The sequence below is a fragment of the Trachymyrmex cornetzi genome, unplaced genomic scaffold (assembly GCF_001594075.2).
Source record: "Trachymyrmex cornetzi isolate Tcor2-1 unplaced genomic scaffold, Tcor1.1 scaffold156, whole genome shotgun sequence".
NCBI lineage: Eukaryota > Metazoa > Arthropoda > Insecta > Hymenoptera > Formicidae > Trachymyrmex > Trachymyrmex cornetzi.
In genome coordinates this window covers 2,874,312-2,893,727 of record NW_017296157.1, presented here as the reverse complement: position 1 = coordinate 2,893,727, position 19,416 = coordinate 2,874,312, and the positions used below count along the sequence as shown (strand labels likewise).

At 29.1% G+C, this 19,416-nt stretch overlaps 2 protein-coding genes across 2 annotated transcripts in view; one reads left to right on the top strand and one right to left on the bottom strand.

Moving 5' to 3' along the window:
- Positions 1-19,416, top strand: part of LOC108758432 (elongation of very long chain fatty acids protein AAEL008004) — a 60,808-nt gene that overhangs the window by 16,536 nt on the left and 24,856 nt on the right. The gene's annotated exons all lie outside the window — the stretch shown is intronic.
- Positions 1,436-10,798, bottom strand: Drep4 (DNA fragmentation factor-related protein 4). The gene is made up of 6 exons (XM_018503412.1): positions 10,086-10,798; positions 8,731-8,832; positions 5,170-5,299; positions 3,555-3,766; positions 2,200-2,810; positions 1,436-1,835 (listed from the first exon to the last, which is right to left on the bottom strand). Exons 1-6 carry the CDS (start codon positions 10,143-10,145, stop codon positions 1,676-1,678), a joined length of 1,275 nt encoding a protein of 424 aa, XP_018358914.1. The 5' UTR covers positions 10,146-10,798; the 3' UTR covers positions 1,436-1,675.

Sequence of the window (19,416 nt, the reverse complement as noted above, 5' to 3'; positions counted from 1 at the left end):
ACATTTATGAGATACGCGTTCTTAACCTTCGAGACTTGCATTTATATATTTATAATTACAAAATTAAATGTCACAACGTGAAAAATAAATAAAAATAGTAATTTAAAGAAAGAAATATATTAGTGACGTTAAGAGTATTTTTGTGCAATTTTTTCTATTAGATGTCAGAAATATATGTTGGATATATCTCGTATACGGTGGAAATTCATAAAACATCATTCAATATAATACATATAAAAGAATATATATGTATATATATATATCTCAGAATTTCCGCATTTCCTTTTATTCGTCAATAATTTTTTATAAGTTATTATAAGCAAGTAAAACAGGCATTTTCACGAATTTCAATAAGATGCAAATAGATAACAAGATCCTTCATTAATTTTATATGTATATCGAACTTTACTCTCTTCTTCTCCATCTGCAATAAAAAATTGATTTGAATTCTAAAAATATTTATAGAAATATATCAAGAAACGATTTTCTAATTCTTTGTTAAAAATTATATATATATATATATATATGTAACACTTTCTCTAAATATAATATATATGTTAATGTATATATCAGAACTTTGTTTTGTCTCTTATCGAGCAGTCAGAATAAAAATATGTCTGAAAGATAATCTACTTCACAGTTTGTGGAGCACAAGACGAGCATCAGTTCTTTGTCAGAGGCGGATCACGTCAAGAGTTAATTAAACTGAGCTGATCTGATCTGATTTTCTGACGGAGGCTCAGACTCATTTCTGATCTGACATGAGTCTAATGGAGAGCTGTTACTCGTTAGTAATACCTACAAGCACTGAACATACTCAATGCTTAACGACGTATTTGAAACAACAGTTTTTCTCTTTATCAACTTTTATAGCCGTTGAAATAAATTACGGTTATCCATGCGTATGACTTATGCAACCCTGTATTCGTAATTGATTTATAAAAATATTTTTAACTTCTTTAAACAAAATTGTTTCTTCAAAAAAAAAATCATTACATATTAATAATACTGACAAAAACGGAGTAATAGAGAAAATCATTTTAGGAGTAATCATTCCGATTGAAAAATTGTATAATTAAGATATCATATAAGAGTTCTGTAGATCTTCAATTATTTTTGTTTGTAAATATGCATGTATGTCGGAATTTCCTTTTTGATTATTTTTCAGATCTTATCAGTGGGCGGCCATCAAGTAACACTTAAGATAATGGATTTAATATTGATAATTTTTGTATTATTCAACTCTCTGTTCAACGTCTCGTATTATAAAGTAATTAGCGGAATCAAATTCATATACAATTTACATATCAATATTTTTTGAAACTAAATCTTTTATCATCCACAAATAGAATCAATGTAAATTTGAATGTTTCGAACTTTTGGGAACGGATATTTTATTATTATAGTGTTATTGCTCATTATTTCATATCGCAATGGAAGTATGTCCGATAATTATAACATTAGTAATCTCTAAATCTATATTCTATCAACAGCACTTAAACGTATTAAATATACTTATTTGTAGAGATCTGAAGAGATCGCGCACTCTACATATATTACATATGAGTGGATCATTTCATTCAAGTGTATGATTATTCTTTAGCATTCACGTATACGATTGGCACTTTTAGAAGCGTAATATATGTGCCAAACCTCTATTATCTCCCATTAGTGCTTATTTATGCGATCCTTTATCGTGGCATACGATATGGACTAGTCTTAAATTCTTCACGGTAAACAGATTGTCATAACAGTCGTAAATATCCTCTTCATTAATCATGTCTTGTCGCGAGATCTGCAGCAGCTTTGGAATAAGCGTCCTGGATCTTTCAATTCTGTAAATGACAAACAATCGGATTGTTTCAAATCTACGATCCTATTAATTTCTTTCATGGTAATGAAATGAACTTTGCTAAACGATTTTTACGCCGTTTATCAAATTCATATTTATTATAAAGTAAATAAATTGGTTACTGTGTGTATAATATTGGGACAAACAGTAAATAAGAAAAAGTAATCAAGTTTTGTCAATTATTGAGGGCCAGATATTAATATTGTGTACCAAAAAAAAATTTTTCTGGATTTAAATTTTTATCGCAAAATTTCTACACATGGTTGTTAACAATTTCGTAAAGTCATCCAATGTATTATAATAAATTACATCAATCAAGGACAAATATTACATAACAGTTATCTTACTTGTGATCCAAATTCCATGTAGAGAATAAGGCAAGGTCCTCTTTGGATCTGTACGGATTAATCTTGTGTCTGTCGCCGTAGGGACAGCCATCGGTGTTCCACCGACCTTCGCATTTGAATTCGCCCTTCTTGTTGCAAATAGCAATTTGCTTTTCTCGCAGTTTCACGTGATAAGGACAGCTCTCCGAATCGTCATTCGCCGTTTTCGCGTTTTTCTCAGACGCGAGGCACTTCCTTGCGTCCGTCTCGTCAACCGTATCTGAATCAGCAGTCGAGTTAGTATCAGACGACTGAGGTAAACGGAGATACCGTTGACGAAGATATGTTTCGTCGCTAATACGACCAAAATTGCAGGGACAGTGTTCGTAACATCGACCATAATCGGTCTCGTCACTGTCGCTTTTAGTGCCAGACTCCGCTCTGCTTCTGTCAAAATAATACCCGAAATAGTGATCCTGCTTGAGTTGAAGTTTGAAGAACGCTATTGTATGTAGAAGTTGTTGCCTCGCCTTATAATCGTTCATGAACACGTCCGAGCATTTAATTTGCTCAATCGTTTTGTAAAGATAAGTGCGTATTCTATCCTGACATCTGCGGTGCATGTATGCTTCCTATAAATAAAGTAAAGGATCGATTTAATTTCAAAGTTTTAAATATATGTAGACGCGAGAAATATATTATTTGTAAATTAAAAGAATATTAATTATATCATGTAACATGTGCGCATATGTTAGACATTTAAGGATATGTTACATATTCAAAACAATGAAAAAATTATGAGATAGTCATAGACTATTTTAGACTATTTTAGACCACATTCAAAAGTAATACAAAAAATTCAGTTTAAAACATAAATCATAAATTATTTTAATGAAAAACTAGAAATGCGTTCTAATGAAAATGTAATTAAGAAATAACGACAAGAATTTTAATTTCTTTATATAAGTGTACTTATAAAATATTCAAAATGATTTAAGTAAGGTTTTATCGCTAAGCAAAATTTATTTATTTGTTTATTTACAAAACAACTAATTTCTGTATCGCTATAAAACTTTGCATAAATCATCTTGAATACTTAAAGTACTTATATAAAAAAATTAAGATTTTGTTGTTTAAAATAATTTAATGTTTATTGGCAAAGTAAATTAACTATAAAATGTGTTTCAGTAAAAATATAATGTTATTCATGTAACTTTTGTGTATGTATATAGTTCATTATAATATAAATATTAACACATTTCTAATTTCAATTTACTTTGTGGTTATTATATGGATAATACCTTAACAGATGTTACTCGAAATATATAGGTTGTTAATATTTAAAATATTTTTAAAGAGGATTTTATTGGACACACCTTCGTCATGCAATTGGTTTCCAAATTTTCAAACCACTCCGGATGATCCTCCTTCGTACTGAGCGCTGTCTTAGAGTCATCCTTGTTTAACACTTTGTTCAACAAAGCGACTTTTCCTTTAAGATTCTCCGTCAGGAATTGCGTCACCCTGTCGCCGGCGGTGAGGAAATCGATGTTCACGCGTCTCAGTGCTTCATAGAGAATGTCCGCGTCTGCGAAATCATTCGTCCTTGAAAAAAAATTACGCGGCGTCCTCGCACGTGTCAGTTAAAGATCGCGATCTGTTTTTCGCGAAAATGCCGCGCCCAACTTTGCTAAGAAGTTCGCAAGTTTCAAGAAGCTGACACTAGAGGTCTGTTTTCTGTGGCTGAACTAGTGTACACTTTTGGAACTTAAAGTGGGATAGAAATACGTTTGATATTTATTTAAAGCGAGAAAGAGAGTTCTAGAACAGTCTAATGCAGGAACAGAAAACAGACCATACATTGGAATATTTAATTCTGGCGTACGGCCAAGCGCGCATTGCATTCATATTTTGTATCATGATAAACATATGAATTTTTAAACCAATGTATCTCGGAAGAGTTCTTAAATTATAGCGAATACTACGTGACAGACGCACAATGTAAAAATCTCACGGAGATGTAGCGAAAAGCTATAACGAAAGTATGTCAGCTTTATACAGCTGCGAATCTTTCGATGATTAAAAACGTTAATTGTAATAACAGCATTAATTGGAAGAATCAGATGTGTACGTAAGATCTACATATATATTTTAAAAAGTGATACTTAGACCCGGTTGCTCCACTTTCAGATAACTATGTGATAATTTATTTAATAGACAAAAGAAAGAGCATAGGAAGGAGAGAGAGAGAAAGAGAGAAAGAGAAAGAGAACGAATAAATTGACATTTATTGAAAGATGGAACAACCCAGCCTGAATAATTCTCTCTTTTTTTATAACGAATTCGGTTGGACGCACTCATTGAGCACTAGTGCACATTAAGCTGTCGTACACAGATTGATGTCAAGATGTGTGTTCAATATAAATACAGAAATGAGTTAAACCGCGAAATCCTCAATACACTTTATTGCGCTGTTAGATAAAATATATATATATATATTTAAAAATTCGAAATATTTTACTTTTACACTCAGATTAAACAGTGTAAAACGGCTTTAATATCACCAGAATGCACTAGTGAGTCCAATCGAATTCCCTATTAGAAATATAAAAAGTTAATGCAAACATTTTAACAAATGATAACATTTTCTATCGTCTAAAAAATGAAAAATTGTTAAGTTGAGTAAATTATTTTAAAATTAAAAAATCTGTTAGACATTTTCCGTGTGACAACATAACTTTATAACTCTTCCTAATCCTTTGATGCTGTTACAGTAATCATTTTCTTTGTAAATCTAATTCCTTAGCACACAATAATTACATTATTGGTCGACTCTGGAACGATTAAAGTCATCTCAAAGACTAAAAATAGAATATTCAAATTCTGAATGTAACATAATTTTTTTTCTATTGTTGTTACGTAAAACGTTACTTGTTCCAGTTTCAAGTGTGCTTAATATTATTAATTATCGTATTGCGTTGTTGTACTAACCGGATAACACTTTTTCCCCAGGCTTTTGCAAGATCAAAGTAGTCTGTGGTTCCAATGTATGAAAATATTCTTCATCGATCAATGATCCGTCTAAAAGAAAAACACTTACTTCCGTTGGGTCGTTAGTTACCTACAAGAGAAAACGCAGAATCGATCAGTATTTATCATTCTACTTAATTAATTCTCTTTGGACAAAGGGTATTACGTTCTATATATTTACATTAAAGAAATCCTTTTTTTCCTCTTTGCTCATGAATTAATTAACGTCCCCATGAATTAACAATTTTGAATTAAATATTTAATAATTCCCTATGAATTTTGAATTAATGATGAGGTAATACAAAAGAATTCTATATCTCAAACGTCAAGGTCATAATATAATCCCGTTATCTTCTCGAAGGAAATATAAATAATTTTCTGAAGGCTAAATACAAGGTTTTCATTAACTTTTACATCACTTCTCTTAGTACGACGACGTCTTTCTCATATTTCTCTAGCGATTCTAAATAATGGAGATCGGTACTGTAAATTGCCGCGTATCCTATGAACTTTTAACTTTTCTCTTCAACAACGAAGTTGTCAAAAGTATAAGTTCCCATAAATATGGGAAAATTATTAAATCGTATTATGTTAAAATTATTATCAATTATAATATGATACTACTTCACATACGATAGAAAAGCATTTTATATTTGTACTAAATCTGTTATTTTTGTGTTAAAATTTTTAATACAATATATCTGATGTTAATTTGTAATGTTATTTGAGCATTTTGTGTTAAAGTTAAATTAACATACAAATTTTGTTGGACATTTTGAAACCAATGTCAAATATTAAATTTAACAAATTTTTCTAACTGTGAAGGAATCAACCTATTTATTACGATATAATAATGTTATCAATACATATTTTGATGTAGTAGAAACGTTGTTTCGTCATTTTAAAATCGCTGCTGTCATAATAATTTTTTAGTAATACTTTTTAATAATAATATTTCTTAGTAACATTTTTAGTAATAATTTTTTATTTTATTTGAATGTAATGTGCAAGTATATAAATGTAAAAGTATCAAAATTTTGACTTGACAAAGGCTTTCAAAATCAATAAATAAATATGTGAGATGTACGTAATTGAGAGCAAACGCAGTTAGATTTAGCGTACATATATTTCATAAACTCAGTGTTCAATTTATAACATGTATTATTAATACGAACATTTCGACTTCTTTTTAAGTAATGCGCAAGGTTTAATTTTGTGTTTTAATTCCTTTTATGTAATGTCATTAAAAAACGTCAATTTTAAGAGGTGAATATTTATAATTTTGCATAAACTCGGGTTGACATTGACCTAATGAATTATTTGGGTCGATCTTCGAGCCAGCGCGAAAAGCAGATTCGCGACCTTAACATTGAAATTACTTCCTGTCCCTGGCCCGGCTGGTTCGATAGAGCCAGCGGTTGCAGCCGACCGGATGCGGATTTCAAGGACACACTGAAACTGGATCGACCTATCTACCCGCGAAATGCTATCACCGACTACGTCTCTTTCACATCAAGGGCAGACATTGAAAAATGTGCTAGATACAAACAATCGATAATAATTCAGAATAAATACATTTACATCTCTTTATTGCTATTTTTATCATATTATCGCAGTTGTATTAAATATTCACATTATCATACAAAAAAAAAGGAATATGAGATAATACTTAACTGAATATCACAATTAAACGACATTTTATTTTTCCAGTAATTCGTATTCCTTCTTATTACATTGTAAAAAATAAATAATTGAATTGCATCAACTTACTAATTACTACTACTTTAATCACAGAAGTAAAGATTCTTTTCTCGAGGATATCAATATGTATAAAAATCATATTATTCAAGTAAAACACATTGTACGTTGTCAAATATTCATAATGTAAAATTACACCTAATTTGAGTTATTTTTAATGATTTTTAAGTCGCCATTGCTTCTCCATATATCGTTAATCTAATTAAAATTGCATTAAACAGTTTAATTTAAGAAATATATTATTCATTCAAATTTAGTTTATTTGCTAAGTCCAGCTAAGTGCATACATTAATACAGACGTAGTTTATAGTAATAAATTAACCACAGAAATTTACATACACACGAAAGTTAAAAATAACATTTTGTTATTTTTCACTTTCGTGTGTATGTAAATTTGTGTATGAGCAATTGGGTTATCATTAATTACTCTTTTGATATCTAATAATATAACCTTACCTAATAATATAACATACAAATAAGATTTTATTTCCTTGAGTATTTTTAAACTATGCCATCATATCCGCGCTTAATGAGACGATATTTCAAGAGTATACCTGTCAGCTTGCATAATTTCTACAGAATATTCTTGTTACTGGATGCAAGTTTCTGTACATCTCTTTAATGAATAGCTTTCTATTTTCGCAATGCTATATTAAGCAAACATCTATAGACCTATAAAACCTATAAGATCTATGCCATATATCTCTGTTCCAATTTACTACTCCTATTAATTTAAAGATTGTAGCGTATAGTCGTATAAAAGTCATCACGGACAATACTGATTGCAAAATAACTTGAAAGAAAGTCGGGACGGAAATAGCTAAAATATATTGGACATAAATTAAATTTAAACAACTAAGTGTGCGCATAATGGAGAGAAAAAAATGCATTGAACAAGTATGTTGAGAGTCTAGTAAATCTATACAACAATGAATCGTTTAATGCACGTGCACTGACCGCTATTCTTGCTTTCGACTGCAAGGACAAATTCCACATTCCACGAAGCATTTAATAGCCGTAAATTGAGCAGCAATTCATAATTGACTTACGGTCATTCAATTGTAACTGCATCGGTTGCTGTTTTTAATCTTTATTGTATCGTGATCGTTTTGTTATTATAAACAACGCGGGTATATATATTTAAAATTTTAAAAAGTGATAGATATTCAAAATATAATTGGTAAGATTTATTTTCTCAATATATTTTAGTCAAGAGTATCTACGTAATAATTACATGATGTTTACCTTGGACGTTCTAAGCAACGCAAATTGCTTTTTTACTTAATAAAAAATATTAAACGAAGAGTTTCTAGGATTGTACATGTGAACACGCGACAAGAAAGGAAAGAAGCCTTGGCAATCAAGCTGGATCTTAAGTGCTTAATAATTCTATATGAATTTATATATTACTTATGTCATCATTTAAATTGCGCGCCGAATTTAAATAAAAACTCGCATTATTTATGTAATAATAGTATTGCGTATTACGTGAATCAGCATTTCAAAATATATAAATTCAGTTCAAATCTATGTCAGTCATTGACATCTAATTATATATTCGATAAATGTAAATACGCGGCATTTACATGACAAAAACTTCATTAAATTTTTCCGTATGCAATTTACATTGTTCGAAAACACGTTGAGTCATTCATACAATACGGTTTTTGTTACAACGCACATACGAGCGTATCATCTAAAATTATAGCTTATAGCCATAAAAAAATAAAGACTATTATTTACTTCATATTAATATATACTTACATTTAACTTTGAACACGCCTTCTGTTTCAAATCCTGAAAATTTCGGCAGGCAATACCGATTTTTCGTGTACGATTCACATCGGTCACTTTGTAGCCTTTGAGCTGAAATAAATTTGTCAGATGGGAAATTATAAATTAATTATATAGATAAAGAATTTTATATGGATAATTATTAAAAAATATTTATCCTAGTCAGAAGATGTTTTTTTAATTTAATATTTTATATAAATATATAATAAAGTATGCTGTGCAATCTGCAATGAAATATGCAGTTAATAAAGCCTTCTGACATATTGTCATTTTTTAAATGCTTGCAGCAAAAATAAAAACTATAACATTTTAATAATTTAAAGTTTAAACCATTTGTAAAACTCATTTTCTAGAAAACTTTGTTTTTTGAACTGTATCGTTATAATAGCAATATAGAATAATAACAAATTTAATCAAAAATAGAAGATGACAAAAAAAATATATATATACATATAAGTAAAAATACAAGATAAAATAAATTAAATAATAGTTATTAGTATCAGTAAATTGAGATGAGCAGCAACATTAAACTCCGCTAGTAAAATAAGTTGCATTAAGGGACGTCGGGTATTATTAGATTATTTCAGATCAAGTAACCGCGTAATTGCACTCTACATCACGTTCAAGGCCATCGGATTTCAGAGCATTGCGCGTGCACAATTTCTTCGAGTGACCCACATTTTATATTCAATGGCGCCCAGTCGAGGCCACTCGACACGTCATGTCAAAATGCAAATGTCATGAATAATGAAACCGCTAATACTAAAATTCATCAAATATCCTCATGCGTGCAGCTATTATCTATGCACACATGTATAGCTGATTAACGACAGAATTATAGCTTGGATACAAATTGTGATATGTCATTAATATCTGCATTCTTGTGTGAAAATACTCTTTAGTAATAATCTTTACATGTTAACACATACTGAAAGAATAAATACAGAAATAGTCTTGGTAAGAGTATATATTACTGTGGTAAACACAGTAATATAGTATTAGCGGGAAAAGTAATAAATACTTCACTATAGATGTACCGAACACTTGGATATTATGATAATTCGATAATTAAGAGGAGAGAGAGATTTTTTTATATACATCTTATTTAATCCCAGAACGCAGCTTAATTATACAGTTTAATCAGCAAATATATCATTCAATAAATATAATTATTAAAAAAAAAAGAAATTGCATCTTTACGAGATATTTCGATTACCAGTCACTCCTCAAGAATGCAATTAAAGAGCGCATTCTATTTTGTACTCTGATACATCAGATGCTTATCGCGCAACTGGCATGCAAGATAAACAGCACGTGTTGCGTACCTCGCTTTTGCAGGACGAGATGTCCGTCAGACGGCGAAAGCAGTCGGCGATGAGAGACATGTTTCGTCGACGGAGGTTGATGACGATTGTCAGGCGGGAGAGAGACGAGGATGAACCCTTTCACCCGTATCACACCGCACCGAACTCTCCTGACGTTTGCTCTTACACGCCGCCGCGTTGCCCCACTCACACTGACCCTGACACTGTCGCTCTTATCGGGCGTTCACGGACATTCGGATAAGATTCGCGCGAGTGTAAGAAAATAGAATATAATTATTTTTGCGAAGAGAACAAGTAAAGGAATGCAAGGAGAGAAGAAATCATTGATTGGGAGATAAATAGGCAGACAGTGAGAGAAACGAGGAACAACTGTTGCCGCATCAGGTAGCAGACGGACTATTAGTAACTGGAACTGGTTATGAGGTTTCGTAGTGGGGTCGCTGTGAAAACGGCCGCTACCACGCAAGTACTGTGGCACTGGTACGTTAAGGACGAAGGTTGGCGGAGAGAAGGGTGCGGTGGGGCAAATGAGAGATAGAGAGAAAGAGAGAGGAGGAAGTAGCGGTTCGAGCATCAGCTAGACACGAGGAAGAAATGCATTCCGGTTGCATATAGGAGATGGAGAACCGGTATATACATATACCGGAAGATGCGCCTGCGAACTAGAGGTTCGTTTTGCGTTCTGATATGTAACAGAGGGCAGCATTTGATAGGAAAGCAGGCGGCCAGAAGGTATCTCACAGATACCGACGTGAACATTCCGAAAAAAAACTTGAAGAAAATTGTTTCTGCATAAGTAATTGTAGTACCATTAATTAAAGATGCAGGTACATAAGTAAAAATATATGTATTTGAGAAAAAAATCTAATTATATGTATCTAAATACAAATATTATAATAAAAATTTAAATATGGATTTAAGTACTCCACTATATAATTTCAAAAAAAAATATATATATAAACCAAAAATATCATTAGTTAGAAATATTAAATTATTTGACTATTTTTATTCAATTGTTTTCAAACATTACAAAATAAATTAATAAAAATTATATTTTTATATTAAGATTCATACGATAATTAATTTTAATGTATTTACGCACATATAAATAAATTCTAAATTAAACATTAAATTATTAAAAAATTTTAATTAAAAATCTAAATGATAAATAATAATATTTAAATATCATTTATTAAATAATTTAAATGTTTTTTTTAATAGAAGAAAAAATGTATATATTAATTAAATCTGGATTATCTAAATCGAAACACTTAATAAAAAATAACGTGTTTATTTTTTAAAAATCCAGTATATGGAAAAGATTATATATCACACATACACGCACGCACGTACGTACATACATAGAGGAAATTTGATATCGAAAATAATACTAAATAAAATTAAATTACTGAACTCTTGTATTCTTCAAAAAACAAATTACAATTAATATACAATTAATAAGGATTAGAGTCAACACGGTAAATGGAGCACTATATTATAATACACTAACAAGGAACCATCTCAGTTTGCACGAGATAGTGAAAATCCTTGATATCAGTAAAAGTTGACAGCATAAGATGTAAATTAAGAAAAAAGGTAAGACTGTATAGGTCGTAAGTTCCAAGAAATTTAATGCTAATGCCAGCGGCACTGTAACTTTCAAATGCCATAACTCGGAAAGTTCTTATAAAGAAAAGGTTTGTAACCAATGCTTTGAAAGCGTCTCAACTATCAATCTTAGCTATAAAGATATGCTATGAAAAATAGGGAGTTCCGTTTAAGATTTTTGTGTTGAACTTGAAAGCACTTCTAAGGTCATTCCAAGATCAAATTAATATCATCATCTAATAACTTTGTTAAAACTCTATTACTTTTGTTTCAAATATTTTTTAAATAAATCAATGTTTTTTTAAATATTAGCCGTTCCAGGATTTTTACCATTCATTATAATACTAAATTTCTTGGAACCTACGACCTATACAGTTTTTTTTCTTAATTTACATCTTATGCTGTTAACTTTTACTGATATCAAGGATTTTTACTAATTTGTTGTACAAATCGAGATTGTCCTTTGTAAGATTTAATAATATAAATTCTTCTATATAATATCAAACTCTCTGTGGTTCGAATAATTTTCGGCGGAGTTAGTATTTATGGAGGCATGATCGAAAAAATTTCGCATGTAGTTATACGAATATGTATGCTCTGTTGTGTTTACCAAAGTAAGACCACTTCCTTCACGTTGTTCATACAGTTACTTGACTGGATAGCATTATCTTCGTGTCTCTAGTATCCAGCAGAAACTTATACAATATAAAATTATGACGTGTGTAAAGTGTCAAATAATCGTGCATATCTTATGCATGGTCAGTTGTTCGCCTTTACATTCTAATGTCTAGCGTTAATGTCAATTTAAATGTAAATTTAATTATTCACATATATACATAATATATATACATAATGCCCGACTAATATTCATGTAATACCTGAAATAAATAAATTTTCATAAAGTACATGTGTGCCTGTGTGTGTGTGCGCGCGCGCAGATTTTTTAATAATTTAATAATTTAAAATTATAATGTTACATGAAAAGAATGGAATTTGCTAGAAATAAAAATATCTGAAAATTTAGTTAAACATGGATCTAACAATAATTTGGTAGACCGTCAAAAATAATTATATAGAAGATAATGTTGGAATGTCAAAATTTTTATAACGTTAAGTTTGAATGTCCTACATAATTTTAACGGACCAATAAAAATGTTTTTAAATCTGTATCCAGTTAAATTAGCAAAATTATTGTTCTTTCCGTCTATACAGTCACTTCTTGATTATTTAAATATTGTATTAATTAGAGAAGCATTAGTCTTTGTATAAAGCGCACATATATTAATTTTTATTCATGCTAATTTTAATTTAATATGGTGTTTTGCGAAATGTCAAAGAATCGAAAATAAAGTCGCGATATAAAAAAAAAACAGTTTTTAGCGAAAAATAAAGACAGAAGAAAAAGTTTAAGATAATAACGAGACACGTTTTCGAATTTTTGTGCAAATTTAGAAAGTTATACACATCTGTAGAAATTATAGTTAGACAGATTTTTGAGCAAATGCAACTAAAAGTAGTTAATTACTTTTATAATAATAACTAAACACAATTTCTTAAAATATATTAAACAATATATTTAATTATGAAAATTTCTATCTTTGTATTGAATACAATATTTATATATTACTGCCCACACGCACATACGCACACCACACACACGCGCACACACAGGGGGGAGAGAGAGAGAGAGAGAGAGAGAGAGAGAGAGAGAAGAGGAGAATGAGGCAACGCGACGTAGCGGGCAATACGGTACATTATCATTGTAGTAATTTACATTAGCCAACACTTCAAATATTAATGCTATTTGGTGCAATTATGTTTAACTAAGATGTATACAAAATTCAGTACAATTCATTTTTTTTAAATTTTTGTCGACTAAAAGTTAATTTGATATACTTTTCTTGTAAAATTGCACCTCAAATACATGCATATAATTTCGTTTCTTCAAAATCAATTCATGGCATTAAGATATTATTTAGAAAACTGAATTTTTAATCTTTTAAGCCCTATACTCTTTTATACTTATAATAGTTTATTTAATTGCAATAATTAATAATTTCTAAAAAAAGTAAAATGAAAGGGTAGGCTGGCGCATTGAAGTGACGATGAAACACGGGTGTTATGGTTACGTTCACTTGAATATGCTGATATTGCAAAGTAAGTATTACATATTTGTTTTAAAAAACATTGTTATTTTCTTAGGAATTTATCATATTTCATCGTCAGATGTTCACGTTCAGGAAATAAGATGAAAATACGCAGTATTTTAAAAGAGATTATATTTTGTGAGATTAGATTAGGTTAATTAATGATTTTTGCTTTGTATAACATGCTATATGCAATTATTTGCTTTTAAAATGAATTTTTTAAATAACATTCTTTATGAACAAACATACCTGTATTGTTACAGATGCGAGTTTATACTCGTACGACGACAAAGGGCAGTTGGACTTTGGATAAGTTGAGATCTGCTCTTGTAGCAGTTTCTGAAGCAACACACATTAGGAAAAGTGCCAAAATATTTGAAATTCCAGAAAGTACCTTGCGAAGAAAAATGAAAGGAAATAATGTATCTAAAGCAATGCTGGGCAGAATGCTGCTTTTCTGTCGAACAGGAAAAACATATCGCAGAGCGCATTTTAAAGCTGTCTAATATTTTTTATGGAGTCACAGCTGAACAATGTAAAAAAAATATTCGTAAGATTGATTATAAATTAATTTTTCTGTGATTTTACTTATATCTTGTGATATTTAGAATGTAGGTATCTGATACGTTATATTGTTTATTTTATCTGAAACGTTTATATTGAAAAATTAAAAGTAATTTATTTAGAATATCAATATGTAGGTTATATATGATATGTTCACTAGGTTTATGCTGATTAAAGAATAAAACTACTATAACTTTATTCATCTTTCATTTAATCTTATATTGATAATCTATTCAAAAAATTCCTTTTAATGTCAACTGATTTTCTTAAGCTTTACGCATGCTCATTAATAATTGAACAAGAGAAACGTTACTTCCTTATTGAAATTTTTTAACTCAAATTTAACACAAAATAAAAAAGCTGTATCAATTTCAATGATCTTTTAATATAGAAACCGTAGTGCGCCACATTACACGATGCACTCGGCAATACGACGCAAACTTTTTTTATAATGCAATAATTTCATATATCACGAGGTTAAAATGTTATTAAATCTGTAATGTAGTGATAGACGACATGTTCAACTTTAATTTTACCCTATCTTTTATTGCGTTTAAAACATTTTTCATAGTAAATATTCCACTTTTCCTTAGGTGCGCCGTATTTCCTCATTCTCCCTTACCACAGCATTATGACTGAAATTTTCGTCATTACTTGCATTAATATCATAAATGAGTATCGCGAATGAGCATTGAAAATAAAATTATCGACTTAAATATGGAAATAAAATCTTAAATTATCAACTTATATAAGAAACTTATATAATAATATAATTTACAAGACTTTGCTCTGTTTCGCAACATCTCGTGATTCTTATACATATTTTTAATTACCGAAAGAAATAAAAAAGAGTCATCCACAGATTCATCATCAACAGATTTTGAAAAATCAAAGACTTTATTTAAAACTCTGCAAATTTAAACTCTGCGCAATTCACATTTTTTTCTTTTACTTTACTGACTAAAATGTATAAGAATCATTAGTTGAGAAGCAGCTTACCTTATATAAATAAGTATAATTTTTTGAAACTAAATGTTGTTAATAAATTTTATTATTGTAATATATCGTTAGAAATTTTATATAAATAATAAAAGAGGCTTTATATTATTACATTCATTCTCATATATTGTAAAACATTTTTTATATAGCTGTATATTATATATATTACAAGTTTGCGTTACTACAAAAGAAATTCAAAGTAAATTTTCTAAAAATTGAAGGATAATGAAATTTTTTGAAAATTTTTTTCATTTATCTTTCACAGTAAAAAGTTGCAAGAAATATTCATTTGTTGTGAAACAAAATTTTTGATCAAATTTATCATTAACTGCTGTTATTTACTATTGTGTGCTGCATGCATTTTTTCAGTTGAAGAAAAAATTATCTGAGACTTTATTTTCTTTGAAATATTGAATATCACAAAGAGGAAGAAAGAAAGGCGAAATATAAATAATAATGTTATTTGTACAGATAAAAATTCGTGTAGAAAAATATTGAATTTTGTAGGAATAATAACAGTATTATCTATGCGAATAAAAGAGAGGAAGACTTCTGCATGCATATTTTCTAAAACTCTAATGCTGCTGCTAGACAAGGAGCATTTACTAAGGATTCACTGAGAAGAAATCTACGATCTTGAGAAAGAAAACAACCTAACTCTTCTATTCAACGAAAGCCATGTTGTCGGCAAGATGCAGTTAGCATTATATATTATTGCGAAAGAATATAATCTTCTTGTTACGATCATGATAAACATTCTATGAAACGGTACTTCATGTAAATGCATATTGTATATAAATAAGCAGTAAACATCGCCTAAAGCAAAATCCGAGAAACGCACATGTGATTACTATGGAATACAATATTATATAAGTCATTGTAATTCTATATGTCTTAACATTTGACTTTATTATAGAATGGATGTTTATAGAACCGACAAGTCCGACGGTTTAAATAGCACATGTTAAAAATTGTTCTACTTGCATTTAGGTCGGTATTCATAATCGATTTTTATATTTAAGACTATCTTAAGTACAGTCTTAAGATGTCATAAACCAATCACAGAGTCGTATTAGCGTTTTAAAACATTACTTAAAACGGTTTTGAAATAAAAATTGACTATGAATACTGACTATGTCATTTTTCCCATCTCTTAATTGTAAATGATAAAATTTAGTTAATGCGTGTATGAAATATGCGCCATTGTAACTGGGACAAAATGAAGAAAAGATTTATGAATCTATACCATAATTAACAGGAATATATAATAATATAAATATATACATATTAATAGTATAACAGTCTTTTTATATTAACGATGCTTACGCCATAAATGATTATGTTATTAAATGCCAATTTGTAATGAATTAAAATGACATTATTCCGAGAAAAAGAAAGAACATCATATCCATTACACATAATTTACAAAGATATTTAATACTAAATAATTATTAAACACATCGTACGACGAAAGAACTAATCAGAATTGCGAGAAAAAAGTAACATTTAAAATACAAGCATAATTGCAAGCTATTATTGTTTATTGTACTTACGTATTTATGTTAACTATAGTCTATTGTATCATATTTTATGTCTTATTACTCTGTTAACATGTAGTCTTTTTCATAAAGCTCTCTCTCTTTGCAATAAACTAAATTAAATTGAATTAAATTTAAATTAAACTGCCATTTTATACAGCTTTTTAAAAAGTAGCACAAGTAAACAAATAACTCAATGAAAATTATCAAATAATTAAGAAACAAATTAAATATATTATATTGGTAGAAATTATAAGTATATGCGACTGCAAAAAGAAATTTGTAATATATCAGAAAAATGACTTAACAAAGGATTGGAAAGGCCCCGGGCAAGGTTAAAGGAAAGCAACAAAACTGCAGACGTTACCTTGCAGGTAACTGCAGATTACCATGAGAACCTTCTCCACGACTTTTTTTCACTGCGCTTACGACCGACCTCGATATACGCACGTAAAATTCGATGGCAAGTGTCTTTCATAATGTCTTTTGTTTTTGCTTAAACAAATCTAATATATTACAAGGATATTACCCATTTTCTAATTTTTTAACTTATAAAGTTATATACAGTAGAAAATATTTCACATGAAAATAATATCGTTATTTACAATTGTTCTTGCATAAGTCTCTTCTTTAATAGGCGTACATAACTACATATTATCATTGCAGATATCTTAGATATTACATTGTTAGATCATGTATACCAGTATACCAGATCAATAAATCAGGTATTACGATTCTTTTGCTGAACCAATTTTACACACATATATACATACATCCTGGAAGAAATTTCATGCATTTTTTAGCAGTTATTGAACATTTATAATAATCTTCGTTTAGTAATAGAGAAGTAACATCGTACGTAAAATCTCAATCAAGATATAACACTTTGCCTGCAATTACTGCGCACAAAATCTGAATCTATTTATTAAACAAAAACTGAATATACACGGTATATCAGAAATAACGCCCATTAATCATACAGAATGCCCACTATTCCTAATAAAAAACTGAGTCGAAAGGTCTTCTACTATTTTGCAATTTTTGTAATATTTTTTTTCACCCAATGAGCAAAATGTCTAAAATCGACGTATAAGACAATTTTTAAGATATCTTTAAGAGTTCTCTCTCTCTTTAAGGAACATCTTCAAAATGTTTCACAAAGAACACTGAAAAATATTTTAAAATTGTCTTATACATCAATTTTATCCGTTTATTTAACAACCTTTCAAAATTAATATCTCGTTAACTACTGTAAAAATTGCAACATGATAGAGGACTTTTTGACTCAGTTTTTTATTAGGAATAGCACTGTATGATTAGTAAGTTATTTCAGATACACCCTATATATAAATAGACAATATTTTAAGTAATAATAATTATTAGTAAGACTAGACATTAACTGAGCAAGTTTACGCAAGTTGTAAGTATTTTATTCGGAAAACCGCTTCAGAACCCATTGAATAAAATTCTTATCAAGTTCTTGTTCATTTTCTACGCAATATTGTTACAACTAATGAGAATGCACTAATACTAAACAGTACATTGTTAGATATCAAAGGAACTCAATCCCTTGAGTCAATAACATTTCGTTATTTTTAACTTCTATATGTGTCAAAATGTAATCAATCCATTTCTGCGGTAAGTTTCAAAGTAAACATGTCCATATTAACGTTTGCATTTAGAAATAATAAACAAAAGTTGAGTTAAATTTAATAACTTTCTTGAGTTAAATTGTTTAACACCATTGTTTTAGATAAATTAATGATATATAGAAGCAGTAGCGATCGATAAAATGATTATGATTAAAAATAACGCAAATTTGGTATAATTTGATATTATGAATTTAACAGTGTAACTGGATGGATGTTCTATATGAAAATTATATATTTCTATCAAAAAAAATATATATATATTTATATATTTATTATTACGTATGTATATGTATACTGATGTTATACATACAGTATATTTTACATTATGTATAATTATGTAATTATTTCAATTTATTCTAAATACGAAATGTGATGTAAAAGGCTAATAAGAGTCAATAAACTATAAAAAGACTACATTGTTCGTTTAACAAAAGTTTAATAAAATATAAAAAAAAACACAAGAAAATAAGAAAATTAAACACCGCAAACTACAAATTACATGTTTCGGCCTTATATTTAGGCCTTCTTCAGATGTACATAAATTCGGAACGCAGTAACAAATTGATATACAAAAATTGAGGAAGCGATTCATTACATAGAATTAAATGAGTGTTAAGTTAAGAACAAAATTTTTTTTCGTTGTTCTAGTGAGAACATAAAAAAATGTTATAAATTGTCAAGACTAATTTAAAACAAGCATAATACGTCTCTCTGGTAAAAAAAAACTCATCTCAGATTCTTCAATTTATTCTAATATGTCATAATTTAATGTTAATTTATTTAAAACATGTTAAAGTTTTTCTGATCATTTATACATATTAAG

Excerpts from the sequence above, each read along its gene's own strand:
- Drep4 (XM_018503412.1), bottom strand. The coding sequence starts at position 10,145 with ATGTCTCTCATCGCCGACTGCTTTCGCCGTCTGACGGACATCTCGTCC. Across the intron at positions 3,767-5,169 it reads TGGGGAAAAAGTGTTATCCG|ACGCGGACATTCTCTATGAA; the intron begins GTTAGTACAACA and ends ATGATTTCGCAG. Across the intron at positions 1,836-2,199 it reads ACATGGAATTTGGATCACAA|AATTGAAAGATCCAGGACGC; the intron begins GTAAGATAACTG and ends TGTCATTTACAG.